Raw genomic sequence first — 18,329 nt, 5'->3', positions numbered from 1 at the left:
AAGTGCCGCAGGTGCGCACGCGCAAGTAACCGTAGCATGCGCGCCACCTGTTGATTCCAAGGCCCTCTACAATATTATTGCATCTATGGAGCGCAAACGAATGCGTGAAAAAGTAAAACATGCATGCAGACGTGTCCAAAACAATAAAATGCAAAATTTCAATATTAAAATTAAAATTACTTGTCGCTCGACATCTCAGAAGCCATAAAATGTTTTCTTTTGGTTGAAATTAAAGAAATCAACGGGTCCCAGGCCTTATTTAATAAAAAGCCGCCATCACGATTAATGAGATTTTCCGCTAAACGTATTTCCACGGATTCCTTCACAACTGAATCCCAGAAGGATCTCGATGGGGCCAAGATTTTCGTGGCCGAATAATCCATAGTATGTCCTGTGGAAATACAATGTTCGGCTATGGCCGACTTACTGGGCTGTAAAAGGCGAGTGTGGTGCTCATGTTCAACGCAGTGGTCATGTACTGTGCGAGTGGTTTGACCAATGTAGGCTTTCCCACACTCGCGGGGTATTTTATAAATTCCACCCTTCCGTAATCCCAGATCATCCTTGGCTGAGCCCAGAAGAGCATGAGTCTTTGTAGGCGGCCGGAAGATTGCTTTCACATGATGTTTCTTTAAAATTCTGCCTACTTTCGATGAAATGTTCCCGACATATGGGAGAAATGCTCTGGACTTAAACACCTCCTTATCCTCTTGATCTTGTGGGTGGTCACGTTTTTTCCTCCTTAAAGCAGTACTGACCTGATGTGCAGAATATCCATGTTGTTGAAATACCGATTTCAAATGCTCTAATTCGTCTGCAATGCTGTCTTTATCAGACACGACATGTGCCCTATGCACCAACGTTCAAAGGACACCCATAGTTTGTGACAGGTGATGACAGCTTGACGCCTGCAGGTACAGATCCGTATGCGTTGGTTTTCGATAGACAGAATGCCCCAATGACCCATCCACCCTGCGTTTAACCATGACGTCCAGAAATGGTAGGCAGCCATCCTTTTCAACTTCCATCGTAAACTGAGTGTTTGTGTGGATGGAATTCAGATGAATTTACAACATCTGAATTCCATCCACACAAACATTCCGTTATGTCCGGAAACATAGCATTTCCATGCTACAGCCATTTGAAAACATGTTTGCTAGGTAGGAATGCAATAGGATAGGCCCTGTGGAGAGTGGTAACAGTGGATTGGCTGATGTTGTTTGATATCTATCCTACCCCTCTGACCTGGTTTGAGCCTCATTCAAATGTCTGCGAGTGTTATAGCAACACGGTTGAGTACACATTCGCAAAATACACCAACATGATCCTTCTGAATAGCAGAGCTCCCAGTAATAGAAGAACTGCTCGCCACCTTTATATTTTTTCACCACAATTATGCAACACCTTCAAGAAAGGCTATTCTCACTATCGACAGATGTGATTGTGGTGCCCCACGGAGGCACTGCATACTTGAACTGGAAGAGATCATACTGTATCATGTTGAAGAGAACCTATCAATGAGTACAAAAGCAATTTCTTTGGCTATTAATTAGTGGAATTGTAAAACAAGCGATGTACTGGGTAACGCCTAATCAATTACTTGTAAAAGTGGCTACATTACCAACATGTTTTCAAATGGTTGTAGCATGGAAATGGTATGTTTCCGGACATCGGTTTCACCCCCCCCCCCCCCCCCCCCCACACACACACAAATAAATAAATCTCACACTACATCACTTCCATAAATTTTTCTACAGATTAGGAGTTGTCAAGCAGATATGATTTCAGTTTGTGTCTGAAGTTAATTTTACTATCCATTCAATTCTGCGCATCACTGGATAAGTTGCCAAAGATCTTTATGGCTGATTACCTCACTTCTTCTTGTGCAGACTAAGCCTGACTGATGGGTAGCGTAAAGCATTTCTATTTCTAGTATTATATTTATGAACGTCACTGTAGGTTTAAAACAATGATTAACTGATAACAACAAATTTCATATGGCAGTAAACACACTGTGAGACTTTTGTCAGTACGCCAGTATTTGACATTTGGTGAAACTAAAATGGACAGTTCACATGCTTCAATAGTGTGATACTTACAGTCCTTGCATTACATTAACGACTAGTCTTACTTGACTGAGAAGAAAGAATTCGATTTTTTCACACACACACACACACACACACACACACACACACACACACACACACACACACAGAGAGAGAGAGAGAGAGAGAGAGAGAGAGAGAGAGAGAGAGAGAGAGAGTGTGTGTGTGTGTGTGTGTGTGTGTGTGTGTGTGTGTGTGTGTGTTTTTAGGGCGCACAACTTCAATGGTCATTAGCGCCCAGCCTACGTTAAGAATGCACTGCGAGGCACAAGTTTAAAACAACAACTAAAAGGGAAAACACGATAAAAGACAGACTGACAGGCATAGGATTAAAAAAACAGCATAATCAAATGTCCTTAGAGAGGTTTGTCAAAGTGATAAAACGAAGAACGCGAGCAGCTGCTCCTGGGTCATCCGCTAAAATGGCATCTAGAGTACATGGCAGGCCAAGCTCAAGATGCAGTGTATTAAAATCCGGACAGGACGTTAAAATGTGGCGGACCGTCAGCAATTGCCCACATTGGCAGAACAGCGCCGGCGCAGCCGACAGCAGATGGCGATGGCTGAACCGGCAGTGTCCAATGCGTAACCGGGCCAAAACGACCTCCTCCCGCCGAGAAGGGCGGGAGGAGGACGTCCAAGCCGCGGGAAGAGGTTTCAAGGCCCGAAGCTTGTTGTCCGTAAGTGCAGCCCAATCGGCATGCCACACCAATAAAATGCTCCGACAAATTACCCTGCTACAATCCGACGAAGGGACACAACAAGAAGCTGTCCAAGGCTGGAGGACCGCAGCCTTGGCCGCAGCATCTGCAGCTTCATTCCCAGGGATACCGACATGGCCAGGAACCCACATAAAGCTAACCGGAGAACCGACGTCCACCAGCTGCTGAAGAGAGCATTGTATCCGGTGCACGAAAGGGTGAACCGGATACGGATCACTGAGGCTATGGATGGCGCTCAGGGAATCGGAGCAGATGACATAAGCAGAATGTCGGTGGCGGCAGATGTAAAGAACAGCCTGGTAGAGGGCAAAGAGCTCAGCTGTGAAGACCAAACAATGGCCATGGAGCCCATTATTTGAAACTTTGTGCCCCGACAATAAAGGAACACCCGACCCCGTCATTGGTCTTTGAGCCATCTGTATAAATGAAGGTCATATTAATGAACTTCGAACGAAGTTCGACAAAACGGGAGTGGTAGACTGAACCGGGGTAACCTCCTTTGGGAGCGAGCAGAGGTCAAGGTGGACGCGAACCTGAGCCTGGAGCCAAGGTGGCGTGTGGCTCTCGCCCATTCGAAAGGTTGCAGGGAGTGAAAAATTAAGGTGTTGAAGGAGGCGACGAAAGCGAACTCCAGGGGGTAGCAGGGCAGAGACATACAACCCGTATTGACGGTCAAGAGAGTCGTCAAAAAAGGAACGATAAGACGGGTGGTCGGGCATTGACAGTAGCCGACAGGCATACCGACAAAGCAGTATATCGCGCCGGTAGGTGAGTGGCAATTCGCCAGCGTCAGCATGAAGACACTCTACGGGACTAGTATAAAACGCTCCGATCGCAAGTTGTAAACCCCGATGTTGTATGGAGTTGAGGCGGCGTAAGATGGATGGCCGTGCAGAGGAGTATACGAAGCTCCCATAATCCAGCTTGGAGCGGACGATCGACCAATATAGACGAAGTAGGACGGTTCGATCCGCTCCCCACGACATACCACTGAGAACACGGAGGACATTTAAAGAACGGGTACAACGGGCAGCCAAATATGACACATGTGGAGACCAGCTAAGTTTCCTGTCAAATGTAAGACCTAAAAATTTTGTTGTCTCCACGAATGGGAGAGCAACGGGACCGAGTCGTAAGGACGGTGGGAGAAACTCTTTGTAGCGCCAGAAGTTAATACAGACCGTCTTCTCGGCAGAAAAACGGAAGCCATTGGCGACACTCCAGGAGTAAAGACAGTCAAGAGAACGCTGAAGACAGCGTTCCAGGACACGTGTACGCTGCGCGCTGCAATAGATGGTAAAATCGTCCACGAAAAGGGAGCCTGATACATCAGCTGGGAGGCAATCCATTATTGGATTGATCGCCATGGCGAAGAGAGCGACGCTCAAAACTGAGCCCTGTGGCACCCCATTCTCCTGGTGAAAGGTGTCTGACAGGACAGAACCCACACGTACCCTGAACTGTCGATCCATTAAAAAGGAACGAATAAAAAGAGGGAGGCGACCGCAAAGACCCCATGTATGCATGGTGCGGAGAATGCCCGCCATCCAACAGGTGTCGTAAGCCTTCTCCAAATCAAAAAACACAGCCGCGGTCGGGCGCTTCCACAAGAAGTTATTCATAACGAAGGTCGACAAGGTAACCAGATGGTCAACAGCAGAGCGGCGCCTACGAAATCCACATTGTACATTGGTAAGTAGGCGTCGAGTCTCGAGCAGCCAAACCAAATGAGAGTTAACCATTCACTCCATCACTTTACAGACACAGCTGGTAAGCGAGATGGGTCGATAACTGGAAGGAAAGTGCTTGTCCTTCCCCGGTTTAGGAATCGGGACAACAATAGACTCGCGCCAGCATGCGGGAACATGTCCCTCAGTCCAGATGCGATTGTAAGTACAAAGAAGAAAACCTTTACCTGCAGGAGAAAGGTTCTTCAGCATCTGAATATGAATAGTATCAGGCCCTGGAATGGAGGACCATGACCGGGCAAGTGCGTTTTCGAGTTCCCGCATGGTGAATGGGGCATTATAACTTTCACGATTCGAGGAGCGGAAGTTAGGTGGCCTAGCCTCCTCTGCCTGTTTGCGGGGGAGGAAGGCAGGATGGTAATGAGCGGAGCTCAAAACCTCTGCGAAAAAGCGGCCGAAGGCATTGGAGACATCCTCCGGGGCCACAAGGACGTCATTCGCGACCATCAAGCCAAAAACTGGCGAGTGGACCTTAGTGCCAGATAGCCGGCGCAGGCTACCCCAGACAACAGAAGAAGGAGTAAAACTGTTGAAGGTGCTTGTGAAAGCAGCCCAGCTGGTTTTCTGTGTGTGTGTGTGTGTGTGTGTGTGTGTGTGTGTGTGTGTGGAAGGGGGGGGGGGGGGGGGAGGGGGGGGGGTGCTCACATGGTGCTAGTGGCATCTTTGTCTTTCTCAGATCTTTGAACTTACTTCTCCAGCCAGTTTCATGGGGATCTGCAGTTTAAGATGGACTTCGAAGCACAGTGCAACATTGCATCTTTCACATTAACAAATCACTGACAGAGATGAAAGAGCAATAAGTTATAGACCTGCAAATTTGTAATCCGACACTTACCCCTACAGGCATCAATTCTTTCATGTGGTACTTGAAACCATTCATATACTACAGAAACAATTAAGGTCATATGCGCCTCTGTAGAACACGATGACCAAAAAGAGTTAAAAGCGACAACACTTTAAGCCCAACCGATAGAAGGAAAGACAGCTATAAAAAGGGACTTTCTCTTGGAGAAAAGGCAATAAAATACACCATAAGGACAACAGAGGTCTTCAATTAAAGATTAAATGCATTTTGCCATATAGCTACGACAGATAGAAAGCAAAACGTGGTCAACAGCCTGTGCTTCGTATGCTAAAACAGTCGATAAGTCAGACAGCAAACAAATTACAACATAAATGGTTAAAAAAAAGGGCTTTCTGTTACAAAATGGTGAACTGTCATAGCTCGATGACAATGAGTAAAACGTGGTGGGGGGGTCACCATTAACAAATGGCAATGGCTAAAATGACAGTGCCCAATATGTAACCTAGCATAAATAATCTCCTTGCGGTGAGAGGGCCGAGAGGTGGTCAGCCAAGCTATTGGGAGAGGTTTAATTCCCTGTAACTTGTTCCTATGAAGGGAAAAGCAGTGGTGACACGAAAGTGACACCAGCTGCTTACAGACGGCAACACAGAATCATCAAAGGGAATGGGAGAACTAGCAGGCTGAAGTACAAGGATTGCACCCTTGGCGGTGGCAGCAGCAGCAGCAGCAGCAGCAGCAGCAGCAGCCTCATTTCCTGTCAGACATACATGGCCAGGGACTCACATAAACATCACAGTGGCCCCATCAAGAGCGAGTAAGTGAAAGCTTCCCTGGGCCCATTGCACTAAGGGATGAATGGTAAACAGAGGCTCTGAAGGGCACTGAGTGAGCAGAGCAGATAACACAATGGAAAAGCCTGTGTTTCTGGATGTACTGCATGACCTGATACAGGTTGAAGAGCTCCGCTGTAAATAATGATTCTAGTTTTCCAGATTCTGATACCGTAAAATGTCGGTGCCAATGACGAAAACACACTCGACTTCACGGTCAGTCTGAGAGCCTTCAGTGTACACAAAGGTACTTTCACAAAGTTCCTTGCAAAGATCAAGAAACTTACTGTGATAGAGCTTGTCTGGAGTAGAATCCTTAGGAAGCGAATGAAGTCTAAGGTGAACATGGGCTGCTGCACAAAGCCAAAGTGGTGAAAGGTTCACACCCATTGGGAAAGAGGCAGGTAGCAAGAAGTTAAGCTGCTGGAGCAATAGCCAAAAGCAAACTCCAGGAGGTAACAGAGAAGAGGGATGCGCCCCATACTTGTGGCCAAAGGAGTCATCGAAGAAGGGGACACATGATGGGTGGCCAGGCAGGGCAGACAAACAGCATGCATATCTGCTGAGGAGAAAAAACACATCGGCATGACAGTGGTAGTTTGGCAGCTTCTACAAAGATTCTCAGCAAGTAAAAGGTGCCAGTGGCCAAATGGATGGTGGATTATATTGCGACAGAGTTAGATGGACGGGTGTGCAGATGCATAAATGAAACACCCGTAGTCTAGTTTCGAATGGACAAGGGACCGGTAAAAATGGAGGAGGGTAGTCTGATCTGCTCCCCAGGAAGTACTGACGAGGATATGTAGGATACTGAGGGACCGTGTACAGTAGGTGGCCAGGTAAGACACAAGGGAGGGCCAAGAAAGTTTCCTACTGCGTATGTGCCCCAGGAATTCCATACTTTCAACAAATGGAAGAGCAACGGACCCAAGATGTAAAGATGGTGGAAGAAAGCAATTGTGCCACCAGAAATTCATACAAATGGTATTGTCAGTAGGAAAGTGAAAGGCATTGTCGATGCTCCACGAGGAAAGATGATTGAGTCAATGCTGAAGATGTCACTGAAGGAGATAACTCTGTGGAGAACTGCACTGGATGGCAAAATCGTCAATGAAAATGGAGCCAGAGATGCCTGGCGGGAGACAGGCCATAATAGGGTCAATGGTGATATCAAAGAGGATGATGCTTAGGATGGAACCCTGAGCATACCCTTTTCCTGGATACGGTGACCAACAAGGCAGAATCCACACACACCTTGAAAACTCTGTCTCTTAAAAATTTGTGAAAGAAATGGGGCAGGCGGCCTCAGAAGCCCCACATGTACAGAGTATGGAGGGTACTAGTCCTCCTGCAAGTGTCATAGGCTTTCTCCAAATCAAAAAACATGGCCACAGCCAGGTGTTTCTGCAGAAAACCATTCATGACAGTGGTTGACAAAAGACGAGATGGTCAAGTGCAGAACGGCGCACTCTAAATCCACATTGTGCAGCAACTAGTAAATTGCGAGACTCTAGCCACCATACCAGCCAGGCATGAATGATACATTCCACCATTATGCAAACACAGGTGGTGCAAGAAATGGGGCAGTAGCTAGAAGGAAGGCGTTTGTCCTTACCAGGCTTAGGTATGGGTATGACAGTGGCTTCACACCAACGACTGGGAAACATGCCCTCTGCCCTTGCCCATAAGAGAAAGGTTCTGCAACATCTGAATGTGAACTTTGTCTGGCCCTGGGATGGAGGGTCGGAATGAAGTGAGAGCATGATCTAACTTCCTCATAATATAAGTGGTATTGTAGCACTCATGATTCTGAGGGGAGAAGGGTATCGGCCAAACCCCTCCGCTCACTTCCGATGGATGAAGGCAGGATGACTGACGGTGGGTGGAGTTTGAAATAGCAGTCCAAGGTGTTGGAGACAGATTCTGGGCGTGCCCCAAAGGGGATGGTACACATTAAAGACACAGAGCAGCAGGAAGGGATGAAGGAGCCGCCCAATAATCCAGAGGAGGTTTGCCCTGGTGACATCAAATGACAGAGGGATATAAATGGCACAAAGAGAAATGATGAAGTAAGGAAAGAAAAGTTGAACTGCAACAACTAGAAGACGGATACTCAGGAAAATAGTATGTCTTCCCAGATCAGCAGCATGACTTCCCCCACAAGAGGGAATATAGTCCTTCAATTCCAAGAGCAACTGTAATTCCTCCTCCTCGTATCTAAGGCCACAAATTGGAGGAGAGTCATGATGAGGAAAGGGGAGGATGCAAAAAATGAATGCGTGTCACCTCTGCGGTTGCCGAGCGCCAGCCATCAAAGACACTGCTACAGGATGCATAGGCCAGAGGACCCTGTTCCATGAGATCTACAGAGGCATTAGTATTCTCCCTCGGTTGGTCTGTGGAGTCCAGGCAGAAACACAGTAGCGGTGTGCACCAGTGACAGGGAGGTCGGCCGAGTGAGGATATCATGCGGTGATACCACTGAAGAGGAGACTGTTTGCCTTTGTTCGATTTCTTGAAGCCTTTGTGATTGGCCAATGATGATTCGGGTTGGAGGGATGTAAAAAGTCTTTGTGGGGGTATTTCTTTCATTCTTTCCAGCCTGCAGGTGATTTCGATGTGTGAGCAAAAATTTAGTGGCTTGTTGCACAGCTGGAGGAGAAGGACACAGGAAAGCTGCCATTTTACACTGGCCATTTTGCAACTGCTGTACTGAATTTAGGTCACAAGTCCGCATGGCCATGTCCTTCGTGGAGTGAGATGTAGAAAAAACAGTACTGTAAGTGCCATATGGCAAAATGCAGGACTTCCGACTAGCCAATAACTTCTGAGCGACAGGGTATGGCACTTTTACCTTCACCTGGATCTCCCATGTGGCCCACTCATCGAGATACATGGGACATACTTGGGAGGAGGTTGCATGGTCATCATTGCAATTGATGCAATGGGGAGAAGAAGGCAGGCAATAGCCCTCTAGAGCATCCCTACCACAAGTTACACATTTGGTCCAGAGTCAACATGACATATGAGTGTGGTTGTAACAATGACACTGGCAGCAGCGCATCGGATTCAGAATGTATGGTCTGAATGTGATAACTTCATAGCCTGCTTTGATGTCTGATGGAAGCACTGCTCTATCAAATGTGAGAAAAAGGATGCATCTATCTTTTTCATCACCCAATGGACTGCAATGACACGCTGATCAGAGAGATAAGTTTGGATTTCTGCCTCGGTGAGACCATCGAGCAGCCTAGAGTAAATAACACCAGCGAAGAATTCAGCATTCGATGGGCCTCGACATGAACAGCATTGCAGTGGAGGAGTGAAGTGCTGCACTTGAGAATCACACGTAGTCTCCAAAAGCAAAGCGCCATTGTGTAAGTGAGAGCAGGATTTCACAGGGCCAGCAATTACATCAACATCTTTCTGAATAATAAACGGATACCATCACAAAGGACTGACCATCTTCAGTACACAAAACCACAAGGAATTGAGGTGCAGAAAGCACAAACAAACAGTGGAGACACTGTTCTGATGTCAGGCTACAGAAAATGCAGAACACATTCCCAAAAACATCCCAGACATGTTCCCCAAGGGACGGGAAAAAGAATAGCAAGATGATAGACATGAAGCATGCAAAGGAAAAGATGCTGCAGAGGCTGGGGCCCCTTGGTAGACAAGCACAAACTCGTCTAAGAGTGGCGAGTCCCCTGGGGAGGGAAGAGGGGGGAGAATTATGACATATATTGCCTAGGTGCTCATTTTCCTTTTTCTAATTGTCATAAGTGGTTTATTTTACACCAGGAGAATGAACAAAACGGATAATTGCAGTTCTTTTTGTAGGATGTGCAATTCAACCACTGTAGTGTCACATTTTAGGTTGCTGATTATGTGACCCCAAAAGTCCCAAACCCGATATATTTTATTTACTATTCTTATTCCATGTACATTTCTCTTCCTGATATGGCTGAGGGTAGGATAAGATGTCTTTGGAGTGACCACTATTGACTTTACTTTGTTCCATTTTCTTTCCCTCCTTTGCAAGCTTTGGGAAAGTAGCATATGCCAAATTTGCTGCATCTTTGCACGAGTAGGATTTTGAGCTTTATTCTGCTGCCTTCCTCTGTGTTACTACACTAACCTTTTGAACAGTTTTCTTGGGGGTGGTTGTGAGTTTTGTAGTAAATGAGGCAGGTTTTAATGTTTTATAAACTGTCATTTTCCCAGAAAAGGAAATTCACCTACTTGTCTTCAGCTTTTAATTTGTATTTGAGTGGGAAACACTGGAAAGTCTGTTCCAAACAGAAAGATTACCTGAGAAATTAATAAGCAGACCAGACAACAAAAATCAGTCACCCTAGCAGACACCATGTGAATGCCACTTAAGACTAGCTCTGTCTACAATAATGGCCTCAATTTGGAAAAGAAGATTATCTAAAGGTTTCTTTACATATGCCATACTTAACCGATGACACTTTATGCAAGGCTACCAAATTTGTCTGATGTTATCAGACATTTTTTGTGCGATTAGAACAGGGTGTGCCGGCCATGGTGGTCTCACGGTTAAGGCGCTCAGTCCGGAACCACGCGACTGCAACGGTCGCAGGTTTGAATCCTGCCTCGGGCATGGATGTGTGTGATGTCCTTAGGTTAGTTAGGTTTAAGTAGTTCTAAGTTCTAGGGGACTGATGACCACAGATGTTAAGTCCCATAGTGCTCAGAGCCATCTGAACCATTTAGAACAGGGTGATTCAATGGGTCAGTAAAGATACAACAGGGTGCCAGATTGTTCAGCAAACCTGTTAAGTATCCATGGAGCCTGTGAACAAGCCCGTTGTCACCTTGGAAGTGAGGAATGAACACAGTATACTTATCATAAAGAATCAAGAGGAAAGAACACCACTTAGTCACTGAGAATGTTTGAATAAATACATTGGCTCATAATAAATGAAAAGCACCAGTTTGTTTCTGTTCTACAATATTACATTTATTGTGTTAACTGATTTTCAGCTTACAAGGCCTTGAAGCCGAAAACCGGTTAACACAATAATTGTAATATTGTAGAACAAAAGCAAACTGGTGCTTTTCATTTATTATAATATTGTTCTACCAAGAACCGACAGAAGATTCTGTTAACATTAGTTCATGTTTATGACAACTTGAATGAGCAATCCCAAGTGTATGTAAAATACCCTAAAACATCGCAGAGTCACCCCCAGACTCCACACCATCCACGTAATGTGGGTTGAATATCTCACTGGGACATTGGCACATTTGATACCATCCAGAAATTGGAAAGAGGCAAATTCACAATTCTTAGGGACACTCAACGCACCTCCAATCAGCTACTGACCAGTTTCTGTGTTGTTTGGCACACTGAAGCCTTGCAGCTTTATGCGCTGCTATCTTCATCTACATCCATATTCTGCAAACTACCACGAAGTGCATGGCACAAGGTACATCACATTGTACCAGTTATTAGGATTTCTTCCCGTTAAATTCAGTTACAGAGCAAGAGAAGAATGATTGTCTGAATGCCTCTGTGCATGCTACTCTATTATTCTAATCTTGTCCTCACAATCCCTATGTCAAGGATCCATAGGGGGTTGCAGTATATTACCAGAGTAATAATTTAAAGCTGCTTCTTGAAACTTTGTCACTAGATTTTCTTGGGATAGTTTATGCCTATCTTCAATCTCCTTTGTAGACTGATTGCAGTTCTCCAGGATTTTACTGATAAACCGAAGTCTACTGCCTATGTAATCATTCCATTTCGTATCTCTACAACATATTACACCCAAGTATTTTTTTTTTGTTTGGTGAAGTGCACAATTTTACATTTTTAAACATTTAAAGCTAGTTGCCAATCTTTGCATCATTTTGAAATCTTATCGAGATCTGACTGAATATTTATGCAGCTCCTTTCAGACAGTACTTCATTACAGATAACTGCATCATCTGTGAAAAGTCTGAGGTTACTACTGATATTTCCCACAAGGTCATTAACGTAAAACACACTTCCCTGAGGCACACTCGAAGTTACTTCTACATTTGACCATGTCTCTCCATCCAAGATAACACGATGCATTCTCCCAACCAAAATGTCCTCAACCCAGTCACAAATTTCACTTGATACTCCATTTGATCAAACTTTAACAATAGGCTTAGATACAGCGCCGAGTCAAATTATTTTCAGAAATCAAGAAATACTGCATCTACCTGACTGCCTTGATCCAAACTTTCAGTATGTCATGAGAAAAGAGCAAGTTTGGTTTCACATGAATGATGTTTCAGAACCTGCACTCATCGGTATGCAGGAGGTCATTCCGTTCAAGATACTTCATTTGTTCAAGCCCAGGATGTGTGTTAAGATTCTACTACAAGTCAAAGTCAAGGATATTGGGCAGTAGTTTTGTGGGTCACTTCTACTACCCTTCTTGTAGAGGGGTGCGAACTGTGCTTTCTTCCATCTGCTGGGCACGGTTTTCTGTTCGAGGGGTCTACGATCGATTATAGTTAGAAAAGGAGTTAACTCTCCCACAAATTCAGTACAGAATCTTATAAGGATTCCATCACGCTCTGGAGCTTCGTTCAGTTTTAATGATTTCAGCTGTTTCTTAACACCACTGCTATAAGGTACTAGACTCCAAATGTCCAACGCACAAAGTTGCGTTAGCAATGTTCACATGGGATGTGGTTGAGAAAGACCTGCATTCACTGACAGCAGCAATTCCTGTCGAGTTTGGAACCTATTGTCGTTGTCAAGACATTACACCAATCTCTAGTGCTCGTTAGGATTAGGCCTTATGGCAGGTTACACAGGTGCGAGTGGTATGTCATTCCCTGCATTATCTGCCAAAGTAAACTGAAGACTTGGCCAGTTCCTTTGCACTCCAAAGAAAGGAGATGAGTATATAAGTAATAGCATACAGCCTGGTACTCTTAAAAGTTGAGCACTATATGCTACACATTTATATGCCAATGCCCTGCATAGCACTACAATAGGCTGGCACTTTTGAATGACAAGACTCATCAGACACTATAATTAACACAATTTACTGGCAGTATAATATGTATGTATTCATATTTTGTGTAAATAAACTGTTCAGCACTTTAATTATTATCCTTCATTTCCTAATTTTTAGAAACCACTGCACATCTGCTGGAGCTTTCGGTTTTGGCTTGGCAGCCAGTTGTAATGAACCTCGCGTTAGTCACTACCACCAGATGCAAAGTTATTTGGTTTTTGAGTGCAAAAGGCATTTAACCAATCGACATTCATTGACACTTGATGGAAGTGCATGGAGAGTCACGTATGAATGTCAAAAATGTCCACAACTGATGTAGAGTGTTTGCAGGGGATCATACTGAAATTCATGACGAGGAAGGAAAAGAGAGATCACCAATTCTCAAAGAGACAATACCAAAGGCTGAACAAATCGTGCTTCAAGACCGGCAGGTCTGTCTCGATGAGCTCTGCAATATTGTTCCTGAGGTTTCTAGAAGCACCATTCACCAGCCTTTGACTGAAGTGTTGAATTTTGGAAGCTGTGTGCAAGATGAGTCCCAAGAACTCTGACAGAAGATCACAAATAGCAGTGTGTTGAAACTTCCCACCAATTTCTTCAACGGTACGCAGACGACAAGGACAATCTTTTGGATTCAATAGTCAGGGCGATGAATCCTGGGCTTTCCACTTCACACCCAAGACCAAACAACAGTCATGTGAGTGGCAGCATTCTGGTTCTCCCAAGTCACAAAAATTCAAAACAAAGCAGTCTGCCAGCAACTGCGTTTTAGGATCGAAGGGGCATACTGTTGGTTGACTTCACGGTTCTTGGGGCAGTAAAAAATGCCAACAGGTATGGCCAGACAGGTTATTCAGAACCAAAGAAGAGGAACGTTGAGCAAGAGCATCAACCGCCCCCCACGACAATGTTTGCCCCCAAATTGCCCATGAAACTGCGGATCTTCTGCAACAGTTTGGATGGGATATCATCACACATCCACCCCGTAGTCCAGACTTAGTGCCCAATGACTACCACTTTTCTCCCAAGTTGAAAGAAAATTTGGCTGGAAGGTGCTTTACTGATGACAAGGAGAAAAATGAGATCTGACGTTTCTTCAATAGCATGGTGGCGGGCTGGTATGACACAGGCATACTAAAGATGCAACAACATTGAAAACTATGTACAGTTTATTGTAAATAAATGTTTCTTTATACTTTTTAAAGAACTGGAGACCTTACTTTTGGAATCACCCTCGTAATTAACATTCTCTTTTTGACACTATTTTATCTTGTTCATACATGATAACTCATTCATTTTGGCACCTTTTAGAAACAAATTCTACATAAAGAACATTTTTTTCTGAGAATTCTGTGTGACATAAGTTGCACATTCTCACAATGTTAGTACTTCCTTGTATGATTGGTTATATAGCCAAAATTGGTGACTAATAACATATTTATCCATAATGTCAATGAGATTTTTATTGTGTGCTCTTTGCTACTTTCCCTTTGGGCTAAACATTCCAGTTTCACTTCACATTGTCTCTCTCTGGCTTAATTTGCACACCATCAGCTCACTTGGCTTTAAAACTTTATTTGCACAGTGCATCACCTTTTCCACCACCTTACCATCTATTTCTCCTCCTCATCCACAACAACTTTAGTTACAACAGCACACCACCACAGCTGCCATGAAGCCATTCTCCATACTCATTTTCTGAGCTTGTACTGTTAGGTAGTAACAGACATTATTCTGAACTGAAGTGTTGGGTTGGGTTGTTTGGGGGAAGAGACCAAACAGCGAGGTTATCGGTCTCATCGAATTAGGGAAGGACGGGGAAGGAAGTCGGCCACGCCCTTTCAAAGGAACCATCCAGGCACTTGCCTGGAGCGATTTAGGGAAATCGCGGAAAACCTAAATCAGGACAGCCAGACGCGGGATTGAACCGTCATCCTCCCGAATGTGAGTCCAGTGTGCCTGTGCCACCTCGCTCACTGAACAGAAGTGTCACATTGTCTAATCATGTGACCACCACTGCCCTTGCCACGACTTATGTCAACTGTGGAAAGTCACTGGACAACCTAGTACTAGTTTTATAACATCTACAGCACCACAAATTGACAAATGTGCTCTTTTAAGGGGTGACTAATATTTTATCTGGCGAGCTTACATATGACTGGTTATGAGCATTCATTCAGTTCCTCATTTGTCTACCCGAAACTTATTTTGACATGATGCTTTGCTTATGACCAGCATGTAGAAGATAACTGAAGAAACACAATTGACACATTGCCTAACATTGCAAGGCTAAAGAGTTGGCCTTTATTATAAAATTAAATGTGTGCTGTGAACAGTAGCGCTGTCCACATTTTGGCTCCTCTAGTACTGCGGCCCAGTTCACACTATATTATTAGTTCTGTTCCATAATGCTAAGCTAATTTTGTTTATATCTCTTGACAATACCACTTTGCCTTTATTGTACAAAGATATATTATAAATGGAACTGAGGATACTCACTGTGAATTAAAATCAATAGTCTGACAATTTTTGTTTTTATAGACTGGAATTAAAGAAACAAACTTTATAAAAGTAAAATTATAAGTCCAAAAACACTCTTGCAAGACATCTGTTCAAAACAAACATCACTCTTCAACTACCTTAGCTGAAGCGTGAATATGACAGACATTAAAGTTGTGTGGCCTCTCAAGTATGTGTGGCAGGATTACAAGAATACCGATGAAAAACTACACAGATGCCATGTCAAATACTCAAAATCATGTCGATTAGGTCTATTATCTTTTGCAGTGTTTGAAAGACAGTTTTGATTTTATATTTCTTTCTGAATCCTAGTGATCATAGCAGTTGATAGCCCCTCAAAATGCAGAAAATTGGTTGCTTGCTCTCTTCCTGAATAGCGTTGATAGGGGTTAACACCACAAAGGAGCCATTTAGAAACATTCTGCACTGAGCAAATCTTACTGTTTCAATCATAACAGCATTAAAGATGGCTTAAAGTGTCATTTTAAGATACAGGAAATAATTGTCATTGCCAGTAGCAGGTTTACCAAGAGTAACCACTCCACAACATGACTCGTATAGCTTGAGCAAAACAAGCCGACTCTCGGTGTGGTGGCTGATGGGAGACGTTACTCATATTACTCAGTTACAATCAGTCCCAACAGTCGTTGCACTGAGTGTCGAGTGAGTTAGGTGGATGAGAGCAGCAGATCTCTGGTAGTGTTGTCTTCCTCATGGCAATGCAGCCACATTCATTTCAGTTGTGCTCTTTGCAGATTAATCTCTCATCAAATGTCAGAATGATTACCGGTGCACTTAACAATCACAACAATACAAAGTAAAAACATCAGTTTGGTAGTGAAAGGGTCCTGGTGGAGATGCATTTTGACTGCAGGCGCTTCACATTCCATTGGTGAACAGAGGAATACCAATGACATCTAAAAGTATAGATAAGAAGTAACGAAATAACATTACTGACTTTAGAAATGCAGTTAATTCCAAACATCCTCTTCATACATAAAAATACCTGTCTACTTCAAACTTCTCTGGCGAACAAAATTTTCACAGGTGAAGGATCTACCAAACAGACAACCCAGTGCGATTGATCTCTTCACAACCTCTGCACGGCTCCTAACCAGAAAGAGTATTCAGTTGCCAAAAGAGAGATCTCTCAGAGAAAATGCTACATCTTTGTCAACAACTTATGGCTGCTAGTGCTTCCAATAAACCCTACTAATTATTTCATTACTAAATTTTTCCAGTTTTGTTACTTGAAAAAATTAAATATCTTCAGATTCACCATTTTCATTCCTTGTTTCGGACATTGATGAGTGCCAAAAATCTGTCTATAAACCCACCAACAATCTTTCCAAGAATTATCGACTGAAAAGTTCAGCGAGCTGACACACAGCTAAAAATTTTGAATTTCTGTAGATTCAAATGAAAATACTAACTACCAAATATTATCTAGATTAAGGACTGCGAACTTCAGCTGCCATATAACAAGCAACAGTGTACATAGAAGGTATTTACATCAAGCAGCAAAATGTTAGGAGCACAATGGGCTTATTTTCCTGTCATTCTGTTAGCAGCGTCACAGTGCAATTCTGTCGCTTCAGTACTATTTTTCGACATATACACTATTGTGCTCCATTTCGTATTCGGAATATCTCATTTTTTAAAATAAAGAAACGCTGCCGTTTTCTAGTTCCTTCAGCAGCTGATCATGACTGTCAACCTAGGTGATTTTTGCAACCGTGCGTACGTGCAACTAAACACGATCTCTCAGACTTCAGTTTTCGGCGTTCAGTAACACAGATAGTGAATCTGTAATCTTATATACGGCGCGCTAGCTGGTCTGGTATTTTATGTTTGCATTAGAGAACTGCTATAGAAGGGGAAAAACTGTGTGTGCATACCCTTTTTATTTGCATCAGAGGTAAACCATTCATACAAACTTGATATGATCGCGTGTGGAATTGCTCCTTGCGCTACATTCACAAACAGTTTCAAGCAAAAATGATATGTCATACCAAACAAATCAAACATAAACAAACTCTTACCAGCTACTTCAAATGTCCTTATATTTGTTGTACGGGCCCAGACTAATTGCCGAGTTTCCCGTCGAAGCATTAGTGTTTTCCTTTCTGGTCGCTTGCGCTGGAAAAACTTTGTTACCACCGTTCCTCGTTCAAGCTGACTAATTATCTGCTCGGTTTCCGTGATCATGCTGCCTAAGGGAGTACCATTTGGCATACCCAACAAAGCCATGATTAATTGTAAAATATCACGCTACTACTTGGCAACACGTTTCGTGATGGTACCATTAAAAGCATTAAAATCGTGTCTCACAACACTTGAGGAAACCGCGAAGGAAACTTATCACCAGGTCTTCAGCGTCCTACGAAAAAATATCCATTTTTCAGTTCTCTTGTACTCAGTCTGAACCGTAGCAGCATGTTCTGAGATAACCACATTCCGTATGTTTTCCTGGTTCCTGACAGTCAGTCAGCACATGTCTACACCTTTACAGCCATCGACCTGACAGTTCTACTTTCATACTATCATGCTTTTCGCACCATCGCTACT

The 18,329-nt window shown here is 43.8% G+C and overlaps 1 protein-coding gene across 2 annotated transcripts in view; it reads right to left on the bottom strand.

Annotated features, from left to right (window-relative positions):
• Positions 1 to 18,324, bottom strand: part of LOC126480771 (1-phosphatidylinositol 4,5-bisphosphate phosphodiesterase gamma-1) — a 248,439-nt gene extending 230,115 nt beyond the window's left edge. For both annotated transcript variants that reach the window (XM_050104071.1, XM_050104070.1), the window contains exon 1: positions 17,804 to 18,324. In XM_050104071.1, coding sequence (XP_049960028.1) covers positions 17,804 to 18,011 — 208 coding nt within the window. In that variant the 5' untranslated portion in view covers positions 18,012 to 18,324. The remainder of the gene's footprint in view (positions 1 to 17,803) is intronic.
• Between the last annotated feature and the right edge of the window lie 5 nt (positions 18,325 to 18,329).

This window comes from Schistocerca serialis, chromosome 5 (genome assembly GCF_023864345.2).
Source record: "Schistocerca serialis cubense isolate TAMUIC-IGC-003099 chromosome 5, iqSchSeri2.2, whole genome shotgun sequence".
Classification (NCBI taxonomy): Eukaryota; Metazoa; Arthropoda; class Insecta; order Orthoptera; family Acrididae; genus Schistocerca; species Schistocerca serialis.
This window is presented reverse-complemented; position numbering and strand designations above follow the sequence as displayed.